At 46.6% G+C, this 24,754-nt stretch overlaps 2 protein-coding genes across 2 annotated transcripts; both read right to left on the bottom strand.

Annotated features, from left to right (window-relative positions):
- Positions 1 to 1,094: 1,094 nt before the first annotated feature.
- LRRC26 (leucine rich repeat containing 26) lies at positions 1,095 to 3,322 on the bottom strand. Its single transcript, XM_060250608.1, has 2 exons — positions 2,647 to 3,322; positions 1,095 to 1,384 (listed from the first exon to the last, which is right to left on the bottom strand). Exons 1-2 carry the CDS (start codon positions 3,320 to 3,322, stop codon positions 1,095 to 1,097), a joined length of 966 nt encoding a protein of 321 aa, XP_060106591.1.
- A 1,752-nt stretch (positions 3,323 to 5,074) lies between these two features.
- LOC132580614 (secretory phospholipase A2 receptor-like) lies at positions 5,075 to 24,123 on the bottom strand. The gene is made up of 8 exons (XM_060251557.1): positions 23,985 to 24,123; positions 23,574 to 23,734; positions 13,786 to 13,898; positions 11,944 to 12,068; positions 10,551 to 10,766; positions 9,605 to 9,766; positions 7,110 to 7,199; positions 5,075 to 5,272 (listed from the first exon to the last, which is right to left on the bottom strand). Exons 1-8 carry the CDS (start codon positions 24,082 to 24,084, stop codon positions 5,124 to 5,126), a joined length of 1,116 nt encoding a protein of 371 aa, XP_060107540.1. The 5' UTR covers positions 24,085 to 24,123; the 3' UTR covers positions 5,075 to 5,123.
- Between the last annotated feature and the right edge of the window lie 631 nt (positions 24,124 to 24,754).

Below are 24,754 nucleotides of genomic sequence, written 5' to 3'. Positions count from 1 at the left end.
GCAGTTAACAATTTAAAACATACATGATACAATCTCACTGGGGACAGAGTTCTAGAGAGCTTTGTTGCCATGGCCAAGAATTATTTTAAATCTGCAATTTAATGTTATAACAACCTGTCAATCAAGTTCTTTGCATTCCCAACTTTTTAAAGTTAGTTTCTGTCCCCTTTCATACGAGATATAGAAAGGGGAAGGCATATCTCTACACCAAAATGGACTAAAGATTTCCTTTTTATTTAATGAAAGCTAAAGGTGCAGAGAACCCGATGAATAAATCGTTGTAATAACATTCAATTGCAAATTAAAAACACACACAAAGGAAAAGCCATGGGGGCTTAGGTGACTCAGGTAGGGAAGCTATGGGGAAACCTGTCACATGGGAGTCCAATACAGCACCGTACGGGAAGCCTCAGCAGCAATGGGGAAACTCCACGAGCCTATCCCTTTGTGGAAAACATTGGGTTTTTCCCATGTATTTTCTTTCTTTGTGGTTTGTCTGTCAAGCCACCTTCTATCTAAATTGAGAAAGCTCAGTGGAATGATGAGGAAAGCACAGAAAGGCAACAAATGGAAAACAAGCTTGGAGAAAACTGCTGCAGTTTGTTGTCTGAACTGCAAGAAGGAACTCCAGGTAAAAAGACCCCCTCAAAGCCCTGACTTGACTCTCACCTCTCCTTGCCCTACTGGAAACAGAGCAGCCAAGCGGTAGATCAAAATGACAGAAGCAGCAATCCACAGAATCAAGCGATGGCTTTCCTCTATAAAGGCTGTGCTCAAATCCAACCTTTGCCATAGACTTACAATATTGGCTAAACCATTTCCTCGGATTAAGAAGTCACTGATTGAAGACAAGGCAGTATGACCCACATCTCAGAACACAGGTTGTGCCAAACAGCGATGGGGCAATTTAAAGCAGGGACTGGGGTTGGGATGCTGTTTCTTTTGACCCCAAAAGCACCTTCCCTGAAACTTGATTTCTCTTAGCCAGGCATACTTCTGGTGCCAGAGAAAAAAGTCAGCATGAAACTGAGGGTGTTAAGGTTGAAGAGAAGAGCCCTTTACACATGAGAAGTGCCATCCAAGTGCAACAAGAGTTATCTGTAGACAGGATGACTAGCACGCTGGCGCTCGGCACGTGTTGTCGGGGGCCTCTGATACGTGTGTGACGCTGTCCACATCTTTGTGCAGGCCACTGCTATTGAGGCAACAAGGACAGAGAGGCAAATGCTGGTAAGGAAAGTGGACGGGCCGATGAGCAGGAAGAAGGCATAGTCCTGTGGCAGCAACCAGGGCTCATGGCAGAGAGCAAAAGATTTGTTTTCAATGTCAATGATGGGGTGCTGGACAAATGGAGCTGGGAGTTTGCAGGAGACAGATTTTGCATCTAGAGTAAGAAAGGAGGTGAAAACACACTTAGGGGGAGGCAACATAAATTACACGACAGGATTTCAAACATAAACCCATCGGAAAGTGTTCTTTTGTTAAAATACATGATTTCTACCAAAAATTCTAGGGGTGCAAAGGCACAAATTTCTTTTTCTCTCACATCTTCAGTCTTTCCCTCTCCTCCAGTATAGAGGAGTCCCGAGGCACTTTGAAGATGGAAGCCTCCACATTGCAGTAAAAAATACGATTATCTGCCTTTTACTAATACCTCAAAATCTGCCCTCCGAAGTAATCCACCTGACCCTCAACTCCATTTCCTTGGCTGTTGCTGTCAAACAACACCACCCCTTGGAGTGTTCTCAGAATCACTAGTTTTGTCCATTGCAAGAAAACATATGACCTAGGTCAGGGAAACAGGGACCAGGCAAGTTTCTCAGACTTCCGTGCACAGCTATTTAAAGACTCTTAGAGATAGCAATCCTTAGCAAGTCTAATCTGAAGTAAATCCCATTGTATTCAGTGGGGTTTACTCCAGGAAAATGGTTTTAGGATTACAGCTTTGCTCCCACAATCTTATTTGGATAAGAGTGGTACAGTACTCATCTTTTCCACAGCAAATAACCTTCATTCCCTTCAGAGTTCTTGAGCATGGCTTACCTCCAGAGCCTTCCTTTCTTCCTTATTTTCGAGCTGTCTTGACTATATTTAATCTGGATATTTCACTCTGCTAAAATGCTTCTCTCTAAGGTTTCCATTTACACTCTTTAGGTCAGAGCCAAGGATATCTTCTGTCCAAATATTATTCCATATCTAAGATGGAAACAGGTTTTCATTGAAAATAAGAGGTGAAGGTGGTATGATCTCTGGCTACAGGGGATTTCAGATTTTGAAAGATCTTCAAAAACCCTTGAACAGAGATGAGAATGGGGTGAATGTGCATACCATGGCAACAACGCCTCTATCATCCCACTTTTAACCACTGAAATATAATTTAGAATGCCATAAACATGATATCAAAGAATATAAAAACACAAACTATTGAAAGCAGTTTTGGGATAGGAGATATTTGCTTGTTCCAGTTATCTGGGTTCTGAGGGGAGTCCTGTGAATTTTGGTCTCAAAAGAGACCAAAATTCAAAAAGCCTATTATTGCTAGAACTTTGACAGAGGGGGTAAGAATTAAGAGGGGATGGATTTGGACTTCAATTAAGCCAACTGCTGCAAGTAGGCTTTCTAACACTTTCCCCATGTCCTGCTCACCTGGAACTTTATCCACATTATCAGTGAGCCACTGAAAGAGGGGCTGGATGCCACAGGTGCACACCCAAGGATTGTTATCAAGCTTGAGGCTGTACAAGGCAGGTAGGTTCTCAAAGAAAGCTGAAGAGAGCGAGGTCAAAGCGTTACCATGCAAAGACAGTGTCTGGAGGTGGGGCAAGGCCTCCAGAAGCTCAGGGTCCAGACTCACAAGTTTGTTGTTCCCCAGTTTCAGCACTGTCAAACTTGGTACAGGGAAGAATGTCTCTGGTGACAGGGTGGTCAGGGAGTTTCCACTGAGGTCCAGTTCCTGAAGCTCCCCAAGGCCCACCAGAGCCTGGCGATGGACACTCACGATGATGTTGCTGTGCAGGCTCAGGCGGCGCAACATATGCTGGTCCTTGAAGGTGCGGTTCTGGAGAACTGCAATGTTGTTGTAGTCCAGCAGGATGGCGGTAGCATTGGCTGGCAGGCCATCAGGCACAAGACGCAGCTGGAGGTCCATGCAGTTCACCTCCCCCGAGGAGCAGCTGCAAACAGCTGGGCAGCCAGAGGAGGTGGAAAGTGGTAAGAGAAGGAAAGCAATTAAGATGTAGCCAGTCTGAAGCATTTGACAGCTAGGAACACCAGAACCTTTGACAGGCAAAAGGAGCCTTTGGTTCCAACTACACCAAGCCATAAAGGGGGTTAAAATTGCCTTTAGAGAAGAATTCTCATAGCTGTCTTGATCCCTGAGCAAACACACACAACCAGGTTCTCCTTCAAACCTAACCTTTTCTAGAAGGGAATGTCCAACGTAGGTCTCTCTCTGATCAGACCCAGGCTGGACTCCTCAGCATCTCTTGCTCCTGTAAAGTGTTGAATGCTAGCCTCTGTCCTGCGCAACTATTAGCCCAGCTGCTCTGTTGCTCTTCTTCAGTTTGCAGTTAATTCTGGGTGGAGCTGCTGCTCTTCTTTAGCAAATATTTTAACAGAACAACCTCGCCTGCCAAGGGGCAAAGCCACAACTTCCTTGTGGGCCAGTCACCCTCCTGCAACAGATCTGTGCCAAGCTGCCCTGGTACATACAACTGGGTTCACCTAGTGCCAACCACCTTGTGCCTCTCAGCTGGCTACGTGCCTGGGAAATTAACCAGTTTATTTGTTTGCATGTTACCTTTTTTCTTGCCAATCAATCAGTTTTATTTGTTATTAACTAAAGGTCATACAAAATGTCCTTTCTCTCCCATCCATCCTTCCTTCAAGGAGCTCAGGAGTGACATTCAAGGCTCAAAACAACCCCATGCAAGACAAACAAAGGAAAATAGCTTCACATATTAAATAATATACTTATGGAATTCACTACCTCAAGACGAGATGAGGGCCACTAGCTTGCTTTTTAAGCAAAACAAACAAAAAAGAACTAGATCCATAAGCTGTCATAAATTAAATGGAACCTCATGGTTCAGAGAAGTTAACCTCTGAGTACAAGGTACCAAGCTGCAATGATGGTGAAAAGCTGCAATCTACAAACTGCTCAGGAGCTTCACCAGAGGCCTTTGATTTGCTTCTGTTGGGAGCAGACTAGTGAATGAAATAGACACTGAGTAAACGGATCCAGTTAGATGGTCCTTATATCTACATTGTCAGCAACTGGTATCCCAGGACCATTTCCAGTTCTAACAGGTGCTGCCTAGGCCTACCAGTTGCCAGTAGTGTTCCCTCGAAGCTGAGTTAGTGTGAGCTAGCTCACAATATTTTAGCCTCCAGCTCACACAATTTTTGTCTCAGCTCAGGAAAAAGGGCCCTAAAGTAAACTAATTTATGCAACAGCTCACAACTTTAATGCTAGTAGCTCACAAAGTAGAATTTTTGCTCACAAGACCCTACAGCTTAGAGGGAACCTTGGTTGCCAGCAAAGTGTGGTGTGGATAATGTGACCATTTTGGCACTGACTTGCTGGAATCTTGTAAATTTGGTGATTGTGCCTTGGCCCACACCCTCACCACCTCATAGAGGTCCACTGGCAACATTAAGGTGCAGAGAAGACAGACAATAATCAGTGAAAAATCTGCAGAGGGTTTCCCTTAGACAAGGAGCAGGTCTAGCTTCCTCTTTTTTTTTTATTCCTCAAGAGACTGGGGCGGTTTTTTGGTGACATCACAGAGTGGCCTGCTAGTCAGTGCCTTGCACTGCTGGGCTTCTGCTTCAAAGCTACAGAAGCATTATTTTTCCCCCTCAGTGTTCAGCTGTGGACATGAAAAAGTAAATCCAGAGAGAAAGCATTGAGGGTGTGCCCAGAGCAGCCCCACTGCTTTGTATACATTACGTCTGTCTCCACTCTGATTTGCCGAACAAGGATCCACAGTATTTGCCTACTGGAGAATACCCAAAGCAGAAGCACACATGAAATGTGATCCTAGGTAAGACATCCACGAACACTGCCCAGATCTTTTCCATCCTTTATTTTGCTCCATTCTTTTCGCAAGATGGGGAACTAATCATGGGTATCTGGGGTCATATATGATTTTGGATGAGTTTCCTCTGTCCCTTTCATCTTCTGCTGTGAGGTTGAGCGAGTGCGACACTCTGAACTGAATCATTGTTATGAGAGCAAGTTCCTCAGGGTCCAGATTGCTCAGGCAGGCCTCTGGGTGACAAAGAAATGAAACACAGTTAGAAGATTTGCAGGTTGCATACCTATCCATTTCAAAATTCAGATGATCAGATTGAACCTACTGGCATGCATCCAACCATGCAGTTTCTCTGATGGAATGTGATCTTTGTGGAAGGAGGGCAATTTCCACAGATCCTGCCTCCAACTGTGCACCTCATTTTACCCCTCTTCTGTTCTTGAGAGCCTGCTGCTTCCTCAGGAACAAGTGGGGGATGCTCAGTGGGCTGCAACAGAAAGTTCTTGCTCTGCAAAGTCCATGGTCTGCTGTGTGAGGTAAGTGGAAAAGAGCCAATGCAAGGGTCCTTCATACTAGTACAACATGCAGCATTTCACTGCTATGAGAAAGAAGCTGCACATCATGACTGTGCAAGAGCACAAGGCAAGACACTGCATGCTGGCAGAGAAGAGTGATGTGACAGGGGACTACCAGTATAATTGCATTGGCCAGCAGGTGAGTCAGTGAGATGGGAAGTCTGAGAACAGCTTAGCTTGTGCTGGAGTGACAAGCTGCTCAGGTGGCGATCAGACCTGAGGACTATAGGATCTGGTCAACCCCTATTGGCACTTTGTTAGTTTATGCCCGCTGAGCTGGAAGCTGCAGTGCCACCTGTCAGCCATCTGCAGAGGAGATGCTAAAGTGCAGTAGGCAGCAAGTCCACAATTCCCTCCTTCAGCAATCTACCTGGATCTAGCTGTTCTGAGACCTTCAGCATTTTATGCTGTTCAAATCATCAAGATCACATATGTCCCCTTCCCCTGGGCCCATCTGCAGGGTCACAACTGTACCAGTTTGGTGTAGTGGTTAAGCCATAATCCTATGTTAGAACTTTTGTGTTGTGAGCCGCCCTGAGCCGCTTTGGTGGGAAGGGCGGGATATACAAAAAGAAAAAAGAAAGAAAGAATAAGCCAGAGCCATTCTGGTGTAGTGGTTAAGTGTTAACTCTTATCTGGGAGAACCAGGTTTGATTCCCCACTCTTCCATATGCAGTTTCTGGAGTGACCTTGGGTCAGTCATAACTCTCTCAGAGCCATTCTGCTCAAGAGCAGTTCTTGGAGAGTTCTCTCAGCCCCACCTACCTCATAGGGTATCTGTTCTGGGGAGGAGAAGGGAAAGGAGGTTATAAGCCCCTCTGAGATTCCAAGTGAAAGGCGGGGATATAAATCCAATCTCTTCTTCTTCTTCTAAAATGTTAACTGAAAAAAAGGTCTGAGCCATATAAGCACAGGTTGCCATAGAGGAAGATACTGTCTAGTTTGCATCTGTACAAAAGTAGGTGTAGTAATGGTCCTCTGAAAGCAAGGGAGGGGGAATTGGGCTGATCAGCACCTCCATCTCATGACCCAGGCTGAACCCAGAAGAGCCTAGGCAGCCAGTGGACATTTTAACATTTGCATCCATTGAGCTCATACTACAAAGAATATTTGAATTATAACAACATAGCGATATATTTCCTGCTTAGACTTTCCAAGATTTTTCAATAATTTAGATCACTGTTATTCAGTAGCTCCAGTTTAAACTACCTCTTTAAATGTAAAGAAGCTAGAGTCTTTTAAGAAATTCTGCTTTGACTGGGCAAATCAAGTTTTGCAAGGTTTATTTAATCAACTTGTACAAGACCCTGCAAAACATTTTATTGTGAACAGCAAAGTTTATCATATAACATGCCAGGTTACAGGGACATGGTTTTTGAGAATCTTACTATGAAAGGAAAAGAGAACCAAGTCCAAAGAGGAAACAAAGAAGGCAGAGAGCACGAATCCACCCATGTGCTCCCAAATCCAGCTCACTCAAGGAAGGCTAGTTACTCACCTGTGCAGGCAGGCAAGCAGAGCGAGCAATTTTCCCAGTTTGTCATGCGGCGGCAATCATCCACACAGCTCTGTACTGGGATGCCACAAACTGCAATCAAGAGTGACACAGCACACGGTCATTTATCTGGAGCCTGAAGGCCTCCCCTCTGCCTATGGTCACTGTGTGGGCATACCTGCACTACAGTTGTATGCTGGTTTAAGCACTTTCCTTACTCCAGAACTCTTGGGATTGCAGTTCTGCAAAGAACAGCTAAAGGGACCTCTAACAGAATATTAGCAACCTCATCAAACTGCCACTCCCAGGATAATCTGAGGGAGAATTAAACCAGTATGAAACAGCTATAAATCTGTATAATGTAGATGGGCCTCTAGGTGAGTGAAAGACAGTAAAAAAAAATGCTCTATGCCAGCTGGTGGAGATATCTGGCTAGCTGACTGGACATGTTTTTGGTGAGACTCAGATGTGCCAATTTGACTTGGCTGCTTCTCCAGATGGCAAATCAAGGAAATGAATAGTTCAGCACCAACAGCCACAGGGAAGGATTTTGCTCAAAGTAAGAAATCTCACCCTTGGCATTTGTAAGATGTCCTGGTTTGGGTGAAGATGACAAATCACCCCCAAAAGCCAGCATTCTTGGTTGGCAGGAAGGCAGCCCCTAAATCTGAACAGCATCTCAAGGCCAAATGACTTTTCCTCATCTCTGAGGATCCACATCACCAAGCCCCAGAGATATGATGCTGAGGACACAGCAGAAAGCTCTGTTCCCATGACAACTGAAGCTTAGCCTTCTCTCACTTAAGAAATGGCTGAACATAGACTAGCATCAGGTACCTGACATCACCAAACCAAGTGAAATCATTGCACCTTTATTCATAATGACATACTGAACTTTGTTGATGGTGCAATTTGAACAAGTTACATAAGAAAGTCAACCACGCCCCTCCCTCTAATATGCATCAGCAGCCCTACCTTTGTCATTTCTCCAATGCTAGGGATTGTGCCAGTGTAGAGAACCTTTTACAACAGGACATGTGGCACTCCATTACTCCATTCATAATACTAATGATATATTAACACGTAGGCTGCTGTATAGACATACTACTGATCTAATCGAGTTCACTGATTTGCAGCTGCTGCTGCCTGGAAACTAACTAGAGATGCTAAGTATTTAAATGTGAGATCTTACACATGCAAGGTACGTATACCCTAATAGTAATATTTGAGGTACAATCTTGCCAAATGTTCATTATATTTGAGGGTCTCAAACAAAGGTGTCTTCTAACACTTACTACTAACACTTACTATTACTTAAACCGGAGACATCAGTTAGACATGGGACTTCTGCATATAAAAATAATATAAACATACCATGTCCCCTCCTCACAAATACAGATAACAGCCTAGCCAACCAGCAAAATCTTCAAGAGGAAAATAAAAATAAAATATGGTCTTGCACTTAAAGAGACCTAAGTAGGTAAGGTAAGGTAAAATTTTATTTATGCCTTACCTTACCTACTTAGGTCTCTTTTTAAGTCCTGCTATGAGCAAAATGTTGTGAAAAAACACCTACAGGACAGCCTGCAAGACCCCGTTTGGTTAGAACGTTTCAAAAGGAGTGATTTTGGGAGCTCGCCTAGAGTTGCTAACCTCCAGCTAGGGCCTGGAGTTCCCCTAGAATTACAATTGATCTCCAGACTTCAGCCGTCAGTTCCCTTGGGAGGAAATGCCAGCTTTAGAATATGGGTTCTATGGCATCACATCCCTGCTGAGTTTCCTCCCCAAGCTCCACCCTCAAATCTCCAGGAATTCCCAACAGAGGTAATGAGTTTCACATGAGACTTCTGCTTGAAAGAGTCACAGAAGCACCCCCAAATCTGGCACAGAGACACATGCTTCTTGTTACAGGTGTTATACCCAGACCTGCACAACTTGCAGCCTATCACACACACATACATTGTAGTTAGGGTTGCCGGCCTCCAGGTGGGGCCTGGAGATATCCTGCTTTTACAACTGATCTCCAGCTGGCAGAGATCAGCTCCCCTGGAGAAAATGGCTGCTTTGACGGGTGAGCTCTATAGCATTGTACCATGCTGAGGCCCCTCCCCTCCCCAAACCCCACCTTCTCCCAGATCCACCCCCAAAGTCTCCAGGTATTTTCCAACACAGACCTGGCAACCCTAATTGCAGTTCCCAGCAAAACTAGGAAGTTAACTGTGTTCTAGGGTTGCCAGCTCTGGGTAGGGAAATACCTGGAGATTCTGGGGGTGGAACCTGAGGAGGGCAGGGTTTGGAGAGGGGAGGGACTTCAATGAGGTAGAATGCCATAGAAGCCACCTTCTGAAGTGGCCATTTTCTCCAAGTGAACTGATCTGTTTCCTGGAGATCAGCTGTAATTCCAGATCTCCAGCCACCACCTGCAGGATGGCAACCCTACATGTTCTAGTGGGCTCCTAAATAGGCTCCATCATTACTGTGCAGACTGATGCCGCCACCCCACAAACCAGCCTGCCTTCTATCTGCTTGGTGTCTTCCTCTCTCTCCCTCCTTGCCTTTTTTGGCTGTTGTCTGGAATCTGCCACTGCAGTCACAGGCTGGACGTGGTAGGGGTGTCAAGGCCTTGTGGCAGCGTGGGCCACTAAAGCCCTTTGCACAAACTGCAAGAAAACAGGGGAAGACGGCAAGTTTGTGAACATCACAGAACATTAAACATAAGAAAAAGCACCTCTTGCATTCCACACCACCATTTTTCGAGCTAGTGTATTTGTAGCTACCAATGCTCACAAGCGGTAGCATCTTGATCTTGGCTCCCAGCCCATCAGGAAAAATTCAGGGCAGCCAATGAGTTTTAAGGGGAACTTATAACAAATGAAAGCAACAGAAATCAAACACTGACTTTGCCTTTTAATGCTGGCCAACTAAATAAGATGGTGCTGCCTCTTTTTGTAACAAGTTCCCCTGCATTTAGCAGCAGTTTGACAGACAGAAATTCAATAAGTTATCCCCCCTGCAGAATCAAGAGTGGTTCCTAAAGAGATGAGACCTCTAGTTTCAGACCTGTGGTTCCAGATTTGAAGAAGTATGGTTCTAGTCCTCATGGGAGCTGGCATCTAACTAATTCAAGAAGTTTGGGATCAGTGTACGGTTATTCATTGGTGAAAAGCATGTACTCTCTACATATTCAAGCACTCTTTATTACTGCTTCATGAATCCCAGAGGTGAATCATGCAGAAATTACCCTCCAGTGGTGCCTTTCCATCAAATGAAGGCAACAACCTTCCCTCCAACACCCTGCTTGCCTCCAGTAGTTCTTATTCAGAATTCAAATGGAGCTACATAGAACCATCATAGTTAACAGACACTGGTTGCTTTGCCCACTCAAGGTAAAGGATTTGAGGGGGTTCCTATTTGTCACCCCTCCACTCCCCCATATCCACTTACTGGACCATGTGTAGAGGGTTGAGTCTGGCTTGGAGATAATATCCTCCATAGAGCTGATCAAGAAGAATCCCTCGTCTGCCTGGAGGACAGCAACACATGCGGTACGTTCCAGCAGGCACTCCTGCTTTGCCTGCTCCAGGCTCTCCATGGCTGGGTACAGTAGTTCTAGGTCTCCTGCTGTACCACGGCCAGACTGCTTATCAAACCAGTCTGTGGCTGGGAAGGACAGGACAACAGCAGAGCTCTCAACAAAACGCTGTGTACAAGCATCACAACAAGCCAATTCATGCTACATGGGTTTAACCTGCTTTTTAGGGTGCTAACAATTAAAGCTAATGCTTTCATTTGCATGCCTAGTGACCAACTTGTTTATGGAGAGGAGGGAAAGGCGATCATGTTATATCTAACCACAGTCAAAAATGGAAATGGGCATACTGAAGTAAGTGACCAACTAAAACAATTAATTCACACACTACCCCACCATCTGGAGGATGGGGCACTCTTCTGGTTAATACTAAAAACAATAGCAATAATTTTATTTTTATTTTGTTTTAAATATTTGTATCTTGGTTTATCTCCATGGACTAATCATGGTAGCTAACCAAACAGCAGCAAGTTGCAAGGACAATAACAAGCACAGAATATCAGGTTGTCCTTTTACTGAATTGATACAGCCTGAGTTGGAAAAAGGGTACCTGGTTTTCCTGAAGTGAATTTTTCCTCACTAGATTTCAAAGGATCCCTCTAGAATTTTTACTGACATGGTCAAAATTGGGGGTGGGGGAATCATTCCTTTCTCTTCAAATCAGTTTCCTTCTCACAAGTATAGGGACAAAGTGCTCCTTCCTTTCCATTCATTCTGAAACACAGATCTCGACTGGTTCAACCCAGTGGAATTGTTCCATAGTCCAAACAATGCCCTCTGAATGAGACACCCAGCCTAGTAAACTGGTGCAAGTCATCCTGGGCTGTTGCTTACCTAGATGCCTCCTTGCAAGACTGAAGGGGAAAGGTCTCCTAAACTAGCTTGACAACAAAGTTTTATGGGGACTGTTCTAACATCTCCCATCAACCATCATAAGAACAGGAAGAAATACAACCTCCCTTGGGCCTCAGCTTTACCCAAGCACATAGCTCTACTGAGGCTGGATCTGGCTCCCAGATGGATCATTTATGGCCCACTAGTTACCCCACAGCCAATAAAATGGTGTCAGAACCTGCCCCAAGAGTCAAATAGCAATATGTCTTCCTGGAACCTTGGCTTTTCAATGCTGTATTGCAGAGGCTATGTATGCAAGCTGATAAAGAGGAAAGTGTTGTGGATAAAGCAAGGGTATCTCAGAAGTTGGTGGATTAAGTCACTCATCTGCTCTTGCATAATTGAGGTTCTTACCTTCACTACCTTTGCAGAGGAAAGGCCTCTTCTCCTTGCAACTGGCATCAACTAGAAATCCAGTCACTGTGTCAAACCACACACAGTCCTTCAGGCCACCATCTGCAACGTCATCATGCAAGTACCTTTTCCATCATAAGGAGGGGGGAGAGGAAAGGACATTTGTACTCCAAGGTTGAGAAGGAGAGTCACAACACCCCTTAGTGGAGTGAGTGCACTGCAAATCTTCTCAGCAATATGCTGGTGTGCTGGAATAAAATTTGCTTCACAAATTATAGGGGACCTACGTGCAATATAATGTAACATACCTGACAGTTGCAGATAAAAGTCTCCTTTTCGGTTACTTTATCACACTGTTCCATTCCCAAAATCAGGGCCAAACTACACATTTGTGTTTTTACAGAGTTGAATCTGGGTTTCCTGGATCCAACTTAGGTTCCCCATAGCCACAAAGCAGCTTTGGGGAATGGCTTTTAAAATATAAAAGACATCTCAAACTAGCTCAGACCACCACCACCACCACAGGGGGAGGAAGGGCTCAAGCCCTCCCGCCAAGCCATTTTCCCACGTGAAAGCAGTACTGGAGGGGGGAGTTATTTCCCCATTTTTTAATGTCTCACATGGAGTATTCTGGAAAGTACTTGCCCCAGCACTGTTTCAGCATGGGAAAACAGCCTGGGGTGTGTGAAAGAAGACAGCAGCCCTTCCTTCCCCTGTGGCAATATTCTGAGCCCATTTGAACTCTCCTTTATTTTTCAAAAGCCATTTCCTGTAGCTGCTGCATGACTGCAGGGAATGCAATTCTTTAAAAACATGAATATGTTGTTTGGTCCTCATTTTGAGTCTGTGTCAGGCATGCTAAGCATTAACTCAGTTCTTTCAAATCCAAGTACCCAGTGCTGCATCTCTGCATGATTTGCTGCCGTATCCTTATTTCCTTCCAATCAGTTCCTGCTGGGGGCAGATGGTTCTGCCCTAATTCTGCATTCCAGACTGAAAATTCAGCAGAATTACTGGCCATTAAAAGAGGTTGCCTGTTGTATCTCTGCATGAATGCCAGTCTTCTTCCAACCAGGAGATGTGACTCTGTCATACTTTCAAAACAAATATCTTACTTTGTAAAAACAAAGCATGCCTTCAATTTTAATTGAAGGAGGAAAAAGCTATCAAAAGTTTAAGGAAGTTTAGAATTTTTTCTCTAGTTGTATATCTATTAATTATAAGGTCTGTAACATGATTAAATTGGGGTAATGGGGACAGTCCTAATATACTAAATTTTTGCTTATATGGCCACTTTATTCTATGCTTGTCCTGGTTTAGTATTTAATTTTCTTGTTACATTTCAAGAATTCAATAAAATTAAATTTAAAAGAAAGTTTAAGATAGGCTGCTTTAGGTTACAACATTCCACATGGCGAGACATGCCTTTTTCGATTTTTTGTGATGTGCTACACATAGAAATAATAATCATCTGTTCAAGATTTCACTGTGTTTTCTTCAAAGAATCCAAAAACTTATAACATGCAATGTGGGCCTGGTTCCAAAATATCAGAGGTGCTGTATTCTGGCAGGATGAGGTGATGGGATTTGGTGTTAGTTACCAGAGCAGGTAATTTTCAATCTCAGTTCCCCACACAAAGGGATGAGAGACGTGGTAAAGGGACGGAGCACTGGAACCCAAGACTTGAATTCATCACAAAGTTTGTTCGTGACATCTGAATGTGTTCATGCTACAAAGTTCTATCTTTCTGCCTTTTGGCAGTTCACCCACCCAGCAGTCCTTCTCTGAGAGAGGGAGTCAGCTTTTCTGGAGGAATGTGCACATGACTTATGGGTCCTTACTGTGCCAAAGGTTGGCTAAGGGACTCCTGTGTTGTCCACCGAAAGACAGATTCATCCTTCAGATCATTCAAGCCTGTCCAGAAAGATCCTCCAAAGTTTGAACTGACCCATTCCTGGAAGGACGAACAATAGAATTTCACTCTTGATATAGAAGAAAGAAGAGCTGCATTTACTGGTAACTTCTTAAGCTTGCCAATTTCCAGGTGGGGCCTAGGGATTTCCCAGAATTTCATCTGATTGCCAGACAACACATAGTAGCTCCCCTGCCAAAATGGCTGCTTTGAAGGGTGGCCCCTATGGCATTATACCTGCTGAGGTCTCCCCACCAAACCCCATACTTCTCAGGCTCCACCGGCAAAATCTCCAGGAATTTCCTAACCCAGAGCTGAAAACTCCATAACTTCTGGCCTTTAAGCAGTCCCCAGTGCATTTAAGCACAATGGATAGTATATGTCATAAGCAGATCAAAAAGTTTTCTACATCCCTAGAGAAAGCACTTCCCCCTCAGTACCTCCAGATATGGAAATAGTACAATGTGGATCTTTTGGAAAACTCAGGATGTCTGCAGAGCACTCCCAGTCCTTTCAGTCAATTGCTTCTTCTTGTGCTCTGACTATGCACTGAGGAGACAGCCCAGGGAAAGAGTTTGGCTTCCTTGCATGTGATGAGAGGCAAGGGCTTCCCTCAGAGTTCCTCTCCTCTCCAGTTTGGCTATGAGCATTTAAATCCTCACTATTATTTTCACCTTCAGTTCTCCAATAGGGCAATTTACAAATTAATGGCAAATCAAAATCCAGTTTAAATAAAAACCACTCTAAGCAAGGACCTAGACTCACCCTGGTCCCAGTTGTGGCTCCGCACGGAGGGGTAAGAGGGAGGGCAGCCTTTTGTCAGGTGGAGGGGGTGGGTCAGGCCAAGTGCGGGAAGCAGGCCCCGCCCTCAGCCTGATGCTGGCCCTATGAGCTGTCTCTGGGATTGGTCAGAGGGAGGGCTGAGCAGCAGCTACTTAGGACCCAGCACTGCCGCCGCCTACCCTTTTTGACCATCAGATTGTTTGGAAGGCACACACACTCCCCCAGTCCTAGGCCACACACCTGGGCCACACAGAGGCCCAGGGCCACACACCTGGGCCTGGGCACACACACTACCCCAGTCCTAGGCCACACAGAGGCCCAGAGAAGGCAGCAACGAGGAAAGGGACAGAGCAGACGAGCTGACTGGGTAAAAGTAGCAGAAATGCTCTTTACTTCCATGTTGCAGGGATACTCCATGAGGGTAAACCACCCCCCTGGGAAACACAGCCAACTGGGCCCCCTAGTAGCTTTGTTATGCCACATCTGGATCTACGTCCCCAATTGAGCAAAAAAAAAAAAGGGGGACGGGGATCACTTCAGGAGTTAAAATCCACCTCTATTAGTCTATTTTTGCAGCGCTGAGAACTCATATGGCTAGGGCTGCCAATCCCCAGGTAGGGGCAGGGGTTCTCCCAATTTGGTGCCCCTTCTCCCCACAGCAGGGTCATCAGAAAGCATGCGCAAGGGGGGTAATGTCTGCTGGACAGTCCATTTTTGCTCTAACAGGACGTGGACCTGGCCTGCGTGACTGAGACTTGGGTGCAAGAGGAAGACACAGTGGCCCTCTCCCAAACGGTTCCCCTGGGTTACTCAGTCTTTCACCAATCACGGACTAGCGGGTGGGGGGGGGGTAGCTCTATTCATATGAGAGGCTTACTCCTTTAGGGCTCTCCTGACCTCAGAGATCAATGGTATTGAATGTGCCGGTCTGGCATGGGACGTTGGGGAGGGGTTGGCGATTTGGCTGGTGTACCGTCCTCCTAACACACCAGCCAGCGCCTTACCAGCCCTGATCGAGGCCGCAACAGGCTGGGCATTGGAGTACCCAAGGCTTGTGATCCTAGGTGACTTCAGTGTCCATGCCAATGACGTGGCCTCTAGTCAGGCACTGGACCTGGTGTCATCCATGGTGACACTGGGATTCTCCCAATTTGTGACATCGCCCACTCACCAGGTGGGGCACATGTTAGATTTGATCTTTGCGGCCGAGGTTATGGTGGACGATGTAACTGCTGAGGCAGTGCCATGGTAGGACCACTTTGCCCTTAAGACTTGTGTGGATGCTCCACCCCAAACCCATTTGGGCAGCGAGCTTATTTTGGCTCACCCGCAGAGCCTGATGGACCCAGAGCGGTTCCAAACGGCTCTACGGGATCCCTGGCCCCCTGGCGATTCTCTCAATGATCTGGTTGACTCCTGGCATGGCTGGCTCTCGGAGGGTCTTTTTCCAACGCCTCTTAAAGAGGCAGTGGTCTGCCCCCTACTAAAAAAGATTACATCAGACCCGACCGAATTGGCACATTATCGGCTGGTCTCAAATTTGCCCTTTTTGGGCAAAATTATTGAGAGGGCAGTGGCGCTACAACTGCAGAGTTTTCTGGATGACGCTTCCATCCTAGATCCACAACAGTCTGGCTTCCGCCCGAGCCATGGGACGGAGATAGTACTCGTCGCCCTCGTGGATGATCTCCAGCGGCACCTGGATCAAGGCGGTTCGGCAGTGCTGCTGTTGTTAGACCTATCAGCTGAGTTCGATACGGTCGACCACCGGTTACTGACCCGCCGCCTTGCCGACGCAGGAATTCAGCGGCTGGCCTTGCAATGGCTTTCCTCTTTTCTGGATGGTCAGGGAAAAAGGGTGGCAATTGGGGGAGAGCTGTGGGGTGCCTCAGGGGGCGGTGCTCTCCCCGATGTTGTTCAACATCTACATACGCCCCCTTGCCCAGATTGCCCGGAGGTATGGGCTGGGTTGCCACTAGTATGCTGATGACACCCAGCTCTATCTACTGATGGACGGCCGGCCTGGCGATGTCCCAGAAAATCTGGACCAGGCGCTGCAAGCCGTGGCAGGCTGGCTCAGGCTGAGTAGGTTGAAGTTGAATCCAGCGAAGACAGAGGTCCTGTGCCTGAGCCGTGGCAGCCTAGGAAGGGAAATTCCCCTACTGGTCTTTGATGGTGCGTCACTGAAAACAGTGCGCAGGGTCAAGAGCCTGGGGGTGCTACTGGAACCTTCCTTGCAAAAGAGGCCCAGATAGCAGCCACTGTTAAATCCGCCTTTTTTCGTTTGAGAAGGGCGAGGCAGTTGGCTCCCTTCCTGGAGTGTGATGACCTGGCAACAGTGATCCATGCAATGGTCACCTCGAGGCTAGACTACTGTAATGCCCTCTACATGGGGCTGCCCCTGTGCCGAACCCGGAAACTGCAGCCAGTGCAGAACGCGGCGGCCAGACTGTTAATAGGACTCCCTAAGTGGGAGCACGTGCAGCCTAGGCTGCGGGAACTGCACTGGCTGCCAATTGTGTGCTGGATTCGTTACAAGGTGCTGTATAGGGCTTACCTTTAAAGCCCTATATGGCCGAGGGCCTGCCTACATTAGGGACCATCTCTCCCCATATGTTCCCCAGAGAGTGCTGCGATCTAGCTCGCAAAATCTGCTGACAATCCCTGGGCCGAAGGAGGTCAAATTGAAAACAACAGGAGAGAGGGCCTCCTTGGTTACAGCTCCCCACTGGTGGAACCAATTACCAGAAGAGGTATGGGCCTTGCGGGACCTTAACCAGTTCCGCCAGGCCTGCAAGACCATCCTCTTCCAGCTGGCTTTTTAATGTGGAATTATTATACCATCGCTATGTTATATTCGTAGCACCAAACTAATCTGTGGTTTTAAGTTCTTGTTTTATTGACGTTTAACTGAGAAATAAATTGGGGTATTTTATTTTGTTTTATTATCGTACTACTGTAATGCAGTATTTTAGGTTATGTGAGTCGCCCTGAGCCTGCTTCGGTGGGGAGGGCGGGATATAAATTAAAAATTATTATTATTATTCCCTAGGGAGATCGATTCTCATAGGGTATAATGGCAAATTGATCTCCGGGTGTCTGGGGCTCTGGGGGTGCTGTTTATAGAGATAGGGGCACCAAATTTTCAACATAGCATCTGGTGCCTCTCTTCAAAACATCCTCCAAGTTTCAAGAAGATTGGATCAGGGGGTCCAATTCTATGAGCCCCAAAAGAGGGTGATCCCAGCCTCAATTATTTCTAAAATGAGGGAAGGCGTTTAAAAGGTGTGCAGCCTCTTTAAATGTGATGGCCAGAACTCCCTTTGGAGTTCTGTTATGCTTGTTTACAAGTCAGTTTACAGTACAGCACCTTCACATAGTGTGCAAGGTGATCACTCTGTAATCAGATGGCACAGCTGGCTGGGGGGGGGGGCGGGGCTGCAGCGGTCTGTTTGAGTATAAAAGCAGTGGGTTATGCAGTTTAAAGTTGCTTCATGCTGCAGCTTGGTGGCAGGGATCTGATTCAGTATGGAGCAGTTTATTTTTCTGGCCAAAGCAGTTTTTGTGCTGCAACCAGGCTGCTGGGATTCAGTATAAGACAGCTTCACATTTAGACTGCAGCTTCACACAGTAACTGGCTGCTATGGTCCAATTCAGTTTGAGCCAGCTTCATGCTGTAACCTTGTCCTCCAGTCTGGGGGAAATGATGGTGCCCTGGTTTTCCTGGTTCAGCTGTAGGAGGGTAGGTAAATTCATTAAGGTGGCTGCCTGAATTTGTTTCAAATGGGCAAATGGCATCTCAATAACTCTAAATTCAGCTTTGCATGTGGTTCTCTATGGCAGGCGGCGGGGTAGGGGGGACCACTCTTAAATATTGCCTTTTTTTGAGTTCCAAGCAACATGCCAGTAACAAACTCTACATGCCAGCCAAGAGCTGCCTCCACCACAACTACACCTGCTTGAGCTTCAAAGAAGATGGCACCTGTGACTGGTTCTGCCCCCATGGCCACACTTGCACACAAGGGGGGTGGAAATCTGGAGCGGAGCACAGGGCTGGGACTGCCAACTCCCTCCAGGGCATCTCCCAGGCACAGGCATTTCTCACACAGACACCTTCCCCTCCCCTCTTCCTATGATTCAAGTGTTGGCGGTTTGGGGATCTTCCAGAAGTGGTAAGGCACAGATTCACATTTGCTAATCTCCAGTTGCTGGCTGGAGATTGCCCAGAACTTTGTATGAACCAGAGACAGGTATTGCCAGTCATCAGGGGCTGACTGGGGATTTCCCAGACTTAGTTTACACACATTTATAGGCTCCTAGCCCTGTGGCGCAGAGTGGTAAAGCTGCAGTACTGCAGTCCTAAGCTCTGTTCAGGACCTGAGTTCGATCCCAGCAGAAGCTGGTTCAGGTAGCCGGCTCCAGGTTGACTCAGCCTTCCATCCTTCCAAGGTTGGTAAAAATGAGTACTCAGCTTGCTGGGGGGAAAGTGTAGATGACTGGGGAAGGCAATGGCAAACCACCCCATAAAAAGTCTGCTGTGAAAATGTGAAAGCAACGTCACCCCAGAGTCAGAAACAACTGGTGCTTTCACAGGGGACTACCTTTACCTTTTTAACCTCTGGGTGATGAGCCCCATCACTACTGGTGAGTTCAGGCAGCTATTGGAGACAGTATTGGGATTCACAGTTAGGGGCAGGTAGATAGTGAAGAGAGTAGTTAGATAGATGGAAGAGGGGGTAGGTAGGTAAGTAGTTAGACTGGGATAGATAGGTATTTAAACTGGGTAGGTAGAAGGAGAGACAGAATATAGATCCTCAGAATATAGATTACTGTGTCACGAGCTGGGGCCAGGCCAGGCGAAGTCCAGGAGCAGTCCAAGGTCTGTAACCGGTGAGCAAGAGTGTCCAAGGTGCCAAAGCCAAATTGTTGTCCAGGTATCGTAGGTCAGGGGTTCAGAAGCCGTAGTCAGGGGGTCCAGAAGTCAAGCCAAGGTCAGGGGGTCCAAAGTCAAAAGCCAGAGTGAATGCTAGAACGTCAGGTAGATGACTAGTTGCTTCCACAAAGCCTTCTCTCAAAGCCTACAGCTATATAGCCCTCTGCTGTCTGTTGCCCATTTGGGCTAATTGCTGACTCAGAGGGCAGCCAGGATCCTGCTGGGACTCAAGCACCCTCACTCCTAGAAGGGCCAGAATTCTTTTAAAACTCAGGGCTCAGGGAGCGTCTTGCTCGTGAGCGTGCCACCCTTCTCCGATCCCTGAGGTCCTGACGAAGGCGGTCACGCACACGAGCCACCCGAGAGGGCGAGGCAGGGGGGCTTGGATCTTCTCCAGCAGGAGGCAGGGGCACTGGTGCAGGTGGCAGGGGCACAGTTTCTTCTGCAGGCTCAGTTTCTTCTGCAGGGCCCCCAGCACCCATGACATACTGCATCCTTCTCCACACCTGGTTGGTGGTCAGCTGCAGAGATGCATTGTCAGAACCAGTCCTTTTCTCAGAGGCAGGGCCCTCCAGTGGCTCAGGGAGATCTTAAAATGAGTGGCTCTAAGTCAACAGCCTGGAGGGCAGGAGAGGAGCAAACGGAGGGGTGGCATCTGTAGCACCTCGGCAATACACAAAGGTATCCATACATGCACTTCCAACAAGGTGAAGTCAGGGGACTTTGCTGCATTGCCAGTGGGGTTGGCCCAGGCATTAAGGGTTTGTGGATTCCGTCATATCAGGCCAGTGGGTCTGTCACCACAAGCAGCCACACTAGTTTCATAGGGATTCAATTGGGGCCATTTGTGGCCATGACGTGAATGCGATCACAATTGCAGTCTTTGAGTCATTCAATGCACAGCTTCGAGGCCCGTACACAATTGCCAGGGCCCACATCAAAACACAGCACATGGGCTCTCCTTCATTGGCCCAGTGGAGTGCATATGGGAACATGCCTTGTCATGCAGTGCCAATTGCACAGGGCATGGCTGTGGGTCCACCTTTCTTACCACATCTGTCTTACACACGCATTGTCTTACACAAGCACTTAGATGGGGACATGCCATCAATACAATGTGCTGAATGGGTGACAGCAAAAAGATATAGTCGGGTGTAGCAGTGAGTTTGGCAGCAGTTCCACATGGGAAGGTGACAGTAGTGAGATGTCCAGGCACTGGCAACTGGCCATGGGCTAGGTATTGAGAACAGCATCACAGATACTGCATTTCATCTTCAGGAGGCAAGGTTCCGTAGCCTGGCACCAGTGGCCAACCTTTTTACCTTGCCGCATTTCCCAGGGTGTTCCATCGTAGGCATGGCCAGGGCCGGAAGCCTGAGGTCCCTTAGCACATGGCACACCAAAGGGAACAAAGCCTTGCATACAGAACCATAGTAGTATAATAATTTAATAATAATAATAATTTTAAAAATCCATGGCTCAGAGAACGGTAATTGTTCCCTCCTTTAACAGTTATCTGCCTACCCTTAGCATACCTATCAGCCTCTTTCATAATTTTTCCTACTAGTCACACAGTGGGCATTGATATTAATGTCACAGAAGCCTTGTCTCACCTCCATGGGGGGAGGTATTCAGTACAATTTTCTGAGGAACTCTGTAATACTACCTTCTTCCAGACCAGGTATGTAGTGCATATGAGCTTGGACTTGAGGGCAACTGTAGTCACGGTACTGTGAAATGGCTGCCATTTGGTAACATGACCTTCAATTGTTAACATGTCCTTCAGTTCCAGGAATGCGGCAAGAACTAGGGTGGACTGGCAGGCATGACATTGGACCCTGGCCTGGCTATATATAACCTCACCTGGATGCAGGAAGCATTACAGCCAGGCTGCACTGGGCTGCTGTTTGTTAACAATGCCTATGCAGTTCCATGGAGGCAGTGCTGTGAAGTATGGGGTTCCAGGCACAGCCTCGCGCACCAGCAGCCATCTTTAAAACAGCCAGAGACTCTTAACCATATGTATTCCATTTAGGGTGGCAGCACACAGGGAGTGGCGTGGTGCACGGTTGGCTGACCCTGAGTAGCCTAGGGATGCCGTGAGGTCTTAGGCAGGTTACACTGGGGCAGCTAATTGTCAACAATGTCTATTCAGTTCTAGAGACGTAGCATAAGGGGCATGGAGTTGCAGGCACACTCTCGGCACATGCTGTTGACAATTTAGTCTGTTTACAATGTCTATTCAGTTCTAGAGACCCAGCATACGGAGCATCGAGCTGCATCGTATGGAGCATGGAACTGCAAGAGTGAACTGGCAGAGACTGACCAAGAGAGAGATCTTGGGGTCGTGGTAGATAACTCACTGAAAATGTCAAGACAGTGTGCGCTTGCAATAAAAAAGGCCAACGCCATGCTGGGAATTATTAGGAAGAAAATTGAAAACAAATCAGCCAGTATCATAATGCCCCTGTATAAATTGATGGTGCGGTCTCATTTGGAGTACTGTGTGCAGTTCTGGTCGCCGCACCTCAAAAAGGATATTATAGCATTGGAGAAAGTCCAGAAAAGGGCAACTAGAATGATTAAAGGGCTGGAACACTTTTCCTATTAAGAAAGGTTGAAACGCTTGGGACTCTTTAGCTTGGAGAAACGTCGACTGCGGGGTGACATGATAGAGGTTTACAAGATAATGCATGGGATGGAGAAAGTAGAGAAAGAAGTACTTTCCTCCCTTTCTCACAATACAAGAACTCGTGGGCATTCGATGAAATTGCTGAGCAGACAGGTTAAAACAGATAAAAGGAAGTACTTCTTCACCCAAAGGGTGATTAACATGTGGAATTCACTGCCACAGGAGGTGGTGGTGGCCACAAGCATAGCCACCTTCAAGAGGGGTTTAGATAAAAATATGGAGCAGAGGTCCATCAGTGGCTATTAGCCACAGTGTGTGTGTGTGTGTGTATATATATTATATATAATTTTTTTGCCACTGTGTGACACAGTGTTGGACTGGATGGGCCATTGGCCTGATCTAACATGGCTTCTCTTATGTTCTTATGCATGCACACTCTTGTGCACACACTGCTGATGATTTATTTTATTTACAATGTCTGTTCAGTTCCAGGGAGGCAGTGGACGCAGTTGCAGGCACATTGCACAGGCCTAAGTAATTTTTGTTGTTGTTGTTCAGTCGCAGTCGAGTCTGACTCTTTGCAACCCCATGGACAAATTTTATTCCACTTTTTCTGAAAATGGTGTGCTTATGTGTTATTTTAATTGAAACTGTAAATTAAACTAGAATGTGTTGGTAGGGAGAAATTTTGCCTAGGGTGCCTGCCTCGGCCCCTCCCCTTGATGCTGGAGCCAGAAACAGGGCCATTAAAAATCCAAAAGTTAAGGACGCCCAAAATACCAGGGGAAGAGAAACTTTCAGATAACTTTTCAAAACTTGGGTCTGGCATAAATCTTCCAAAAGATACAAAGGAAAAATGGTGTCAACCCTCCTTGGGGGCTAACAGGGAAGGCTCCAGTTTGTGTGCTTCAGAAAATGTGTTTATTTAAAATATTTCTATGGCTACTATTTTCCTGACCCACTCTGAACCTAAGCTGTTAACAGTAAAATAAGATCCAATAAAACCACATAAAGTTGCACAAGTTCAATGTTGCTTCTCAGTAGCCAAGCATGTATAAGGAGCTACAAGGGGTAGCCAACAGTAGGTCCAAGTGAGAACTAACAAGTCCCATCCTGCCTAGTCTAAGACGAAGAGAAGTAGCTTCATCACTCTACTCAACACAATATGCAGCAGATGCACTACAGCATTCATCTCCTCTCCCTGATCCCTCTACAAATAGGTCTATACAGCTCCAGTGGGGTTGCCTCTGGCTTCCTCTTAGACAGCCAGCTGACTGTTGCCAGACAGCCAATTCTCCTGAGGTCATGAGTAACCCTCAAGATGCCCAGCTCTTCAATCTGCAGAGACTCTTAAAATCTGGGATCATACCTTCTCCTGGAGTGAAGTCAGGTACAGCAGTTCTGTCTTCCTAAACCTCTGGCAGACTTGCAGGGCCTCATGCCACCCACTGATTAAGGAAGAATCCCAGAAGTAGCAACTGCCATTCCAGGCTCTCCATCCAGGCTCTGTGGGGCACAAACTCTGGGATGCTGAGCCAGAGAGAAAAAGATTTTCATTAAACAGGAAGAACATGAAACAAAATTACTTCAAGAGAGACAAGGTCAGCTTTTTTTTTTTGTTTCCTAATTCCCAAAATTGATCTTGAGCTGGCTGGACCAAAAACCCCATTTCATACATTTCATGGCCACGAATGCTTCCTGCTGATTTCACCAGTTGCAGCTGGACTCAGACCCTGCTGTCCCTTCCCCCTCAAAGCTTAGAAAAAGACAAAGTACTTACACACAGTAGTTTTACAGACCCATGGCTTGAGTTCAGAGCAAGAGGACACAGCCAAATTTTGCTCCCCCTGAGGTCCAATTCCAAGACAGCCATCTGACATAAGCTGCAGATCAGCCAGCCTAATTGGGGAAACAAAAGAAGGCTGCACATGGTTTGGGAGGAAAAGAGAGCTGAGCAGTTAATATTTGTTTGGAAAGCACCAAACCGTCTGGATATAAAGAGGAGGGCAAGGGATCCCAGATTTTTTTTTTTTTTTTTGGGGGGGGGGGAGCATTGAATATTGCAAACTGGAGATGCAATTTTGAAGGCCTGCCAGCTGACACCTGGATTTGTTTGCTGTCCCACCGTCCTCACTGGCAATAGTTGCTTTTTATGAAGATGCAAAGGAATATTTTCAAACAGGTCAAATGTTCAACTACTTTAAGGGAATACCTGAATAAGCTGATCAAAGTAGGGGCATTGTGTCAGGAGGGGTCACGGCTCAATGGTACAAACATGTTTTGTACACAGAAGGTTTCAAATGAATCCAGTTAAAGGACTTCTGGTTAGCAGAGCTGGGACAGAGCTCTTCCAGAGACCTTGGAGAACCTCTGTCAATCAGGTGGCTAGATGGACCAGTCACCTGGTTCAGGCAAGGCTGCCTCATGTTCTCTAACTGAGGAAATACTTACAGGTTCTGCTGCACAGGAGATAGCCTGCTTATCCCACTCATCTTTGAGCGCTGACAGGGCAGTCCATCCATAACTGAAGGCAGCTGCAAATCCCCAAAA

This window comes from Heteronotia binoei, chromosome 12 (genome assembly GCF_032191835.1).
Source record: "Heteronotia binoei isolate CCM8104 ecotype False Entrance Well chromosome 12, APGP_CSIRO_Hbin_v1, whole genome shotgun sequence".
NCBI lineage: Eukaryota > Metazoa > Chordata > Lepidosauria > Squamata > Gekkonidae > Heteronotia > Heteronotia binoei.
The sequence above is the reverse complement of the archived record's forward strand: the minus strand, read 5'-3'. Positions and strand labels throughout refer to the sequence as shown.

Bases quoted from the DNA above. Each gene is read 5' to 3' on its own strand.
- LOC132580614 (XM_060251557.1), bottom strand. From the start codon at position 24,084: ATGTCAGATGGCTGTCTTGGAATTGGACCTCAGGGGGAGCAAAATTTG. The intron at 9,767-10,550 runs GTAAGTGGATAT...GTTTTCTTGCAG, and splicing joins AACCCTCTACACATGGTCCA to TTTGTGCAAAGGGCTTTAGT. The intron at 5,273-7,109 runs GTGAGTAACTAG...TTTGTCACCCAG, and splicing joins CTGCTTGCCTGCCTGCACAG to AGGCCTGCCTGAGCAATCTG.
- LRRC26 (XM_060250608.1), bottom strand. From the start codon at position 3,322: ATGGCTTGGTGTAGTTGGAACCAAAGGCTCCTTTTGCCTGTCAAAGGT. The intron at 1,385-2,646 runs GTGAGCAGGACA...TTCTTACTCTAG, and splicing joins TAATGTGGATAAAGTTCCAG to ATGCAAAATCTGTCTCCTGC.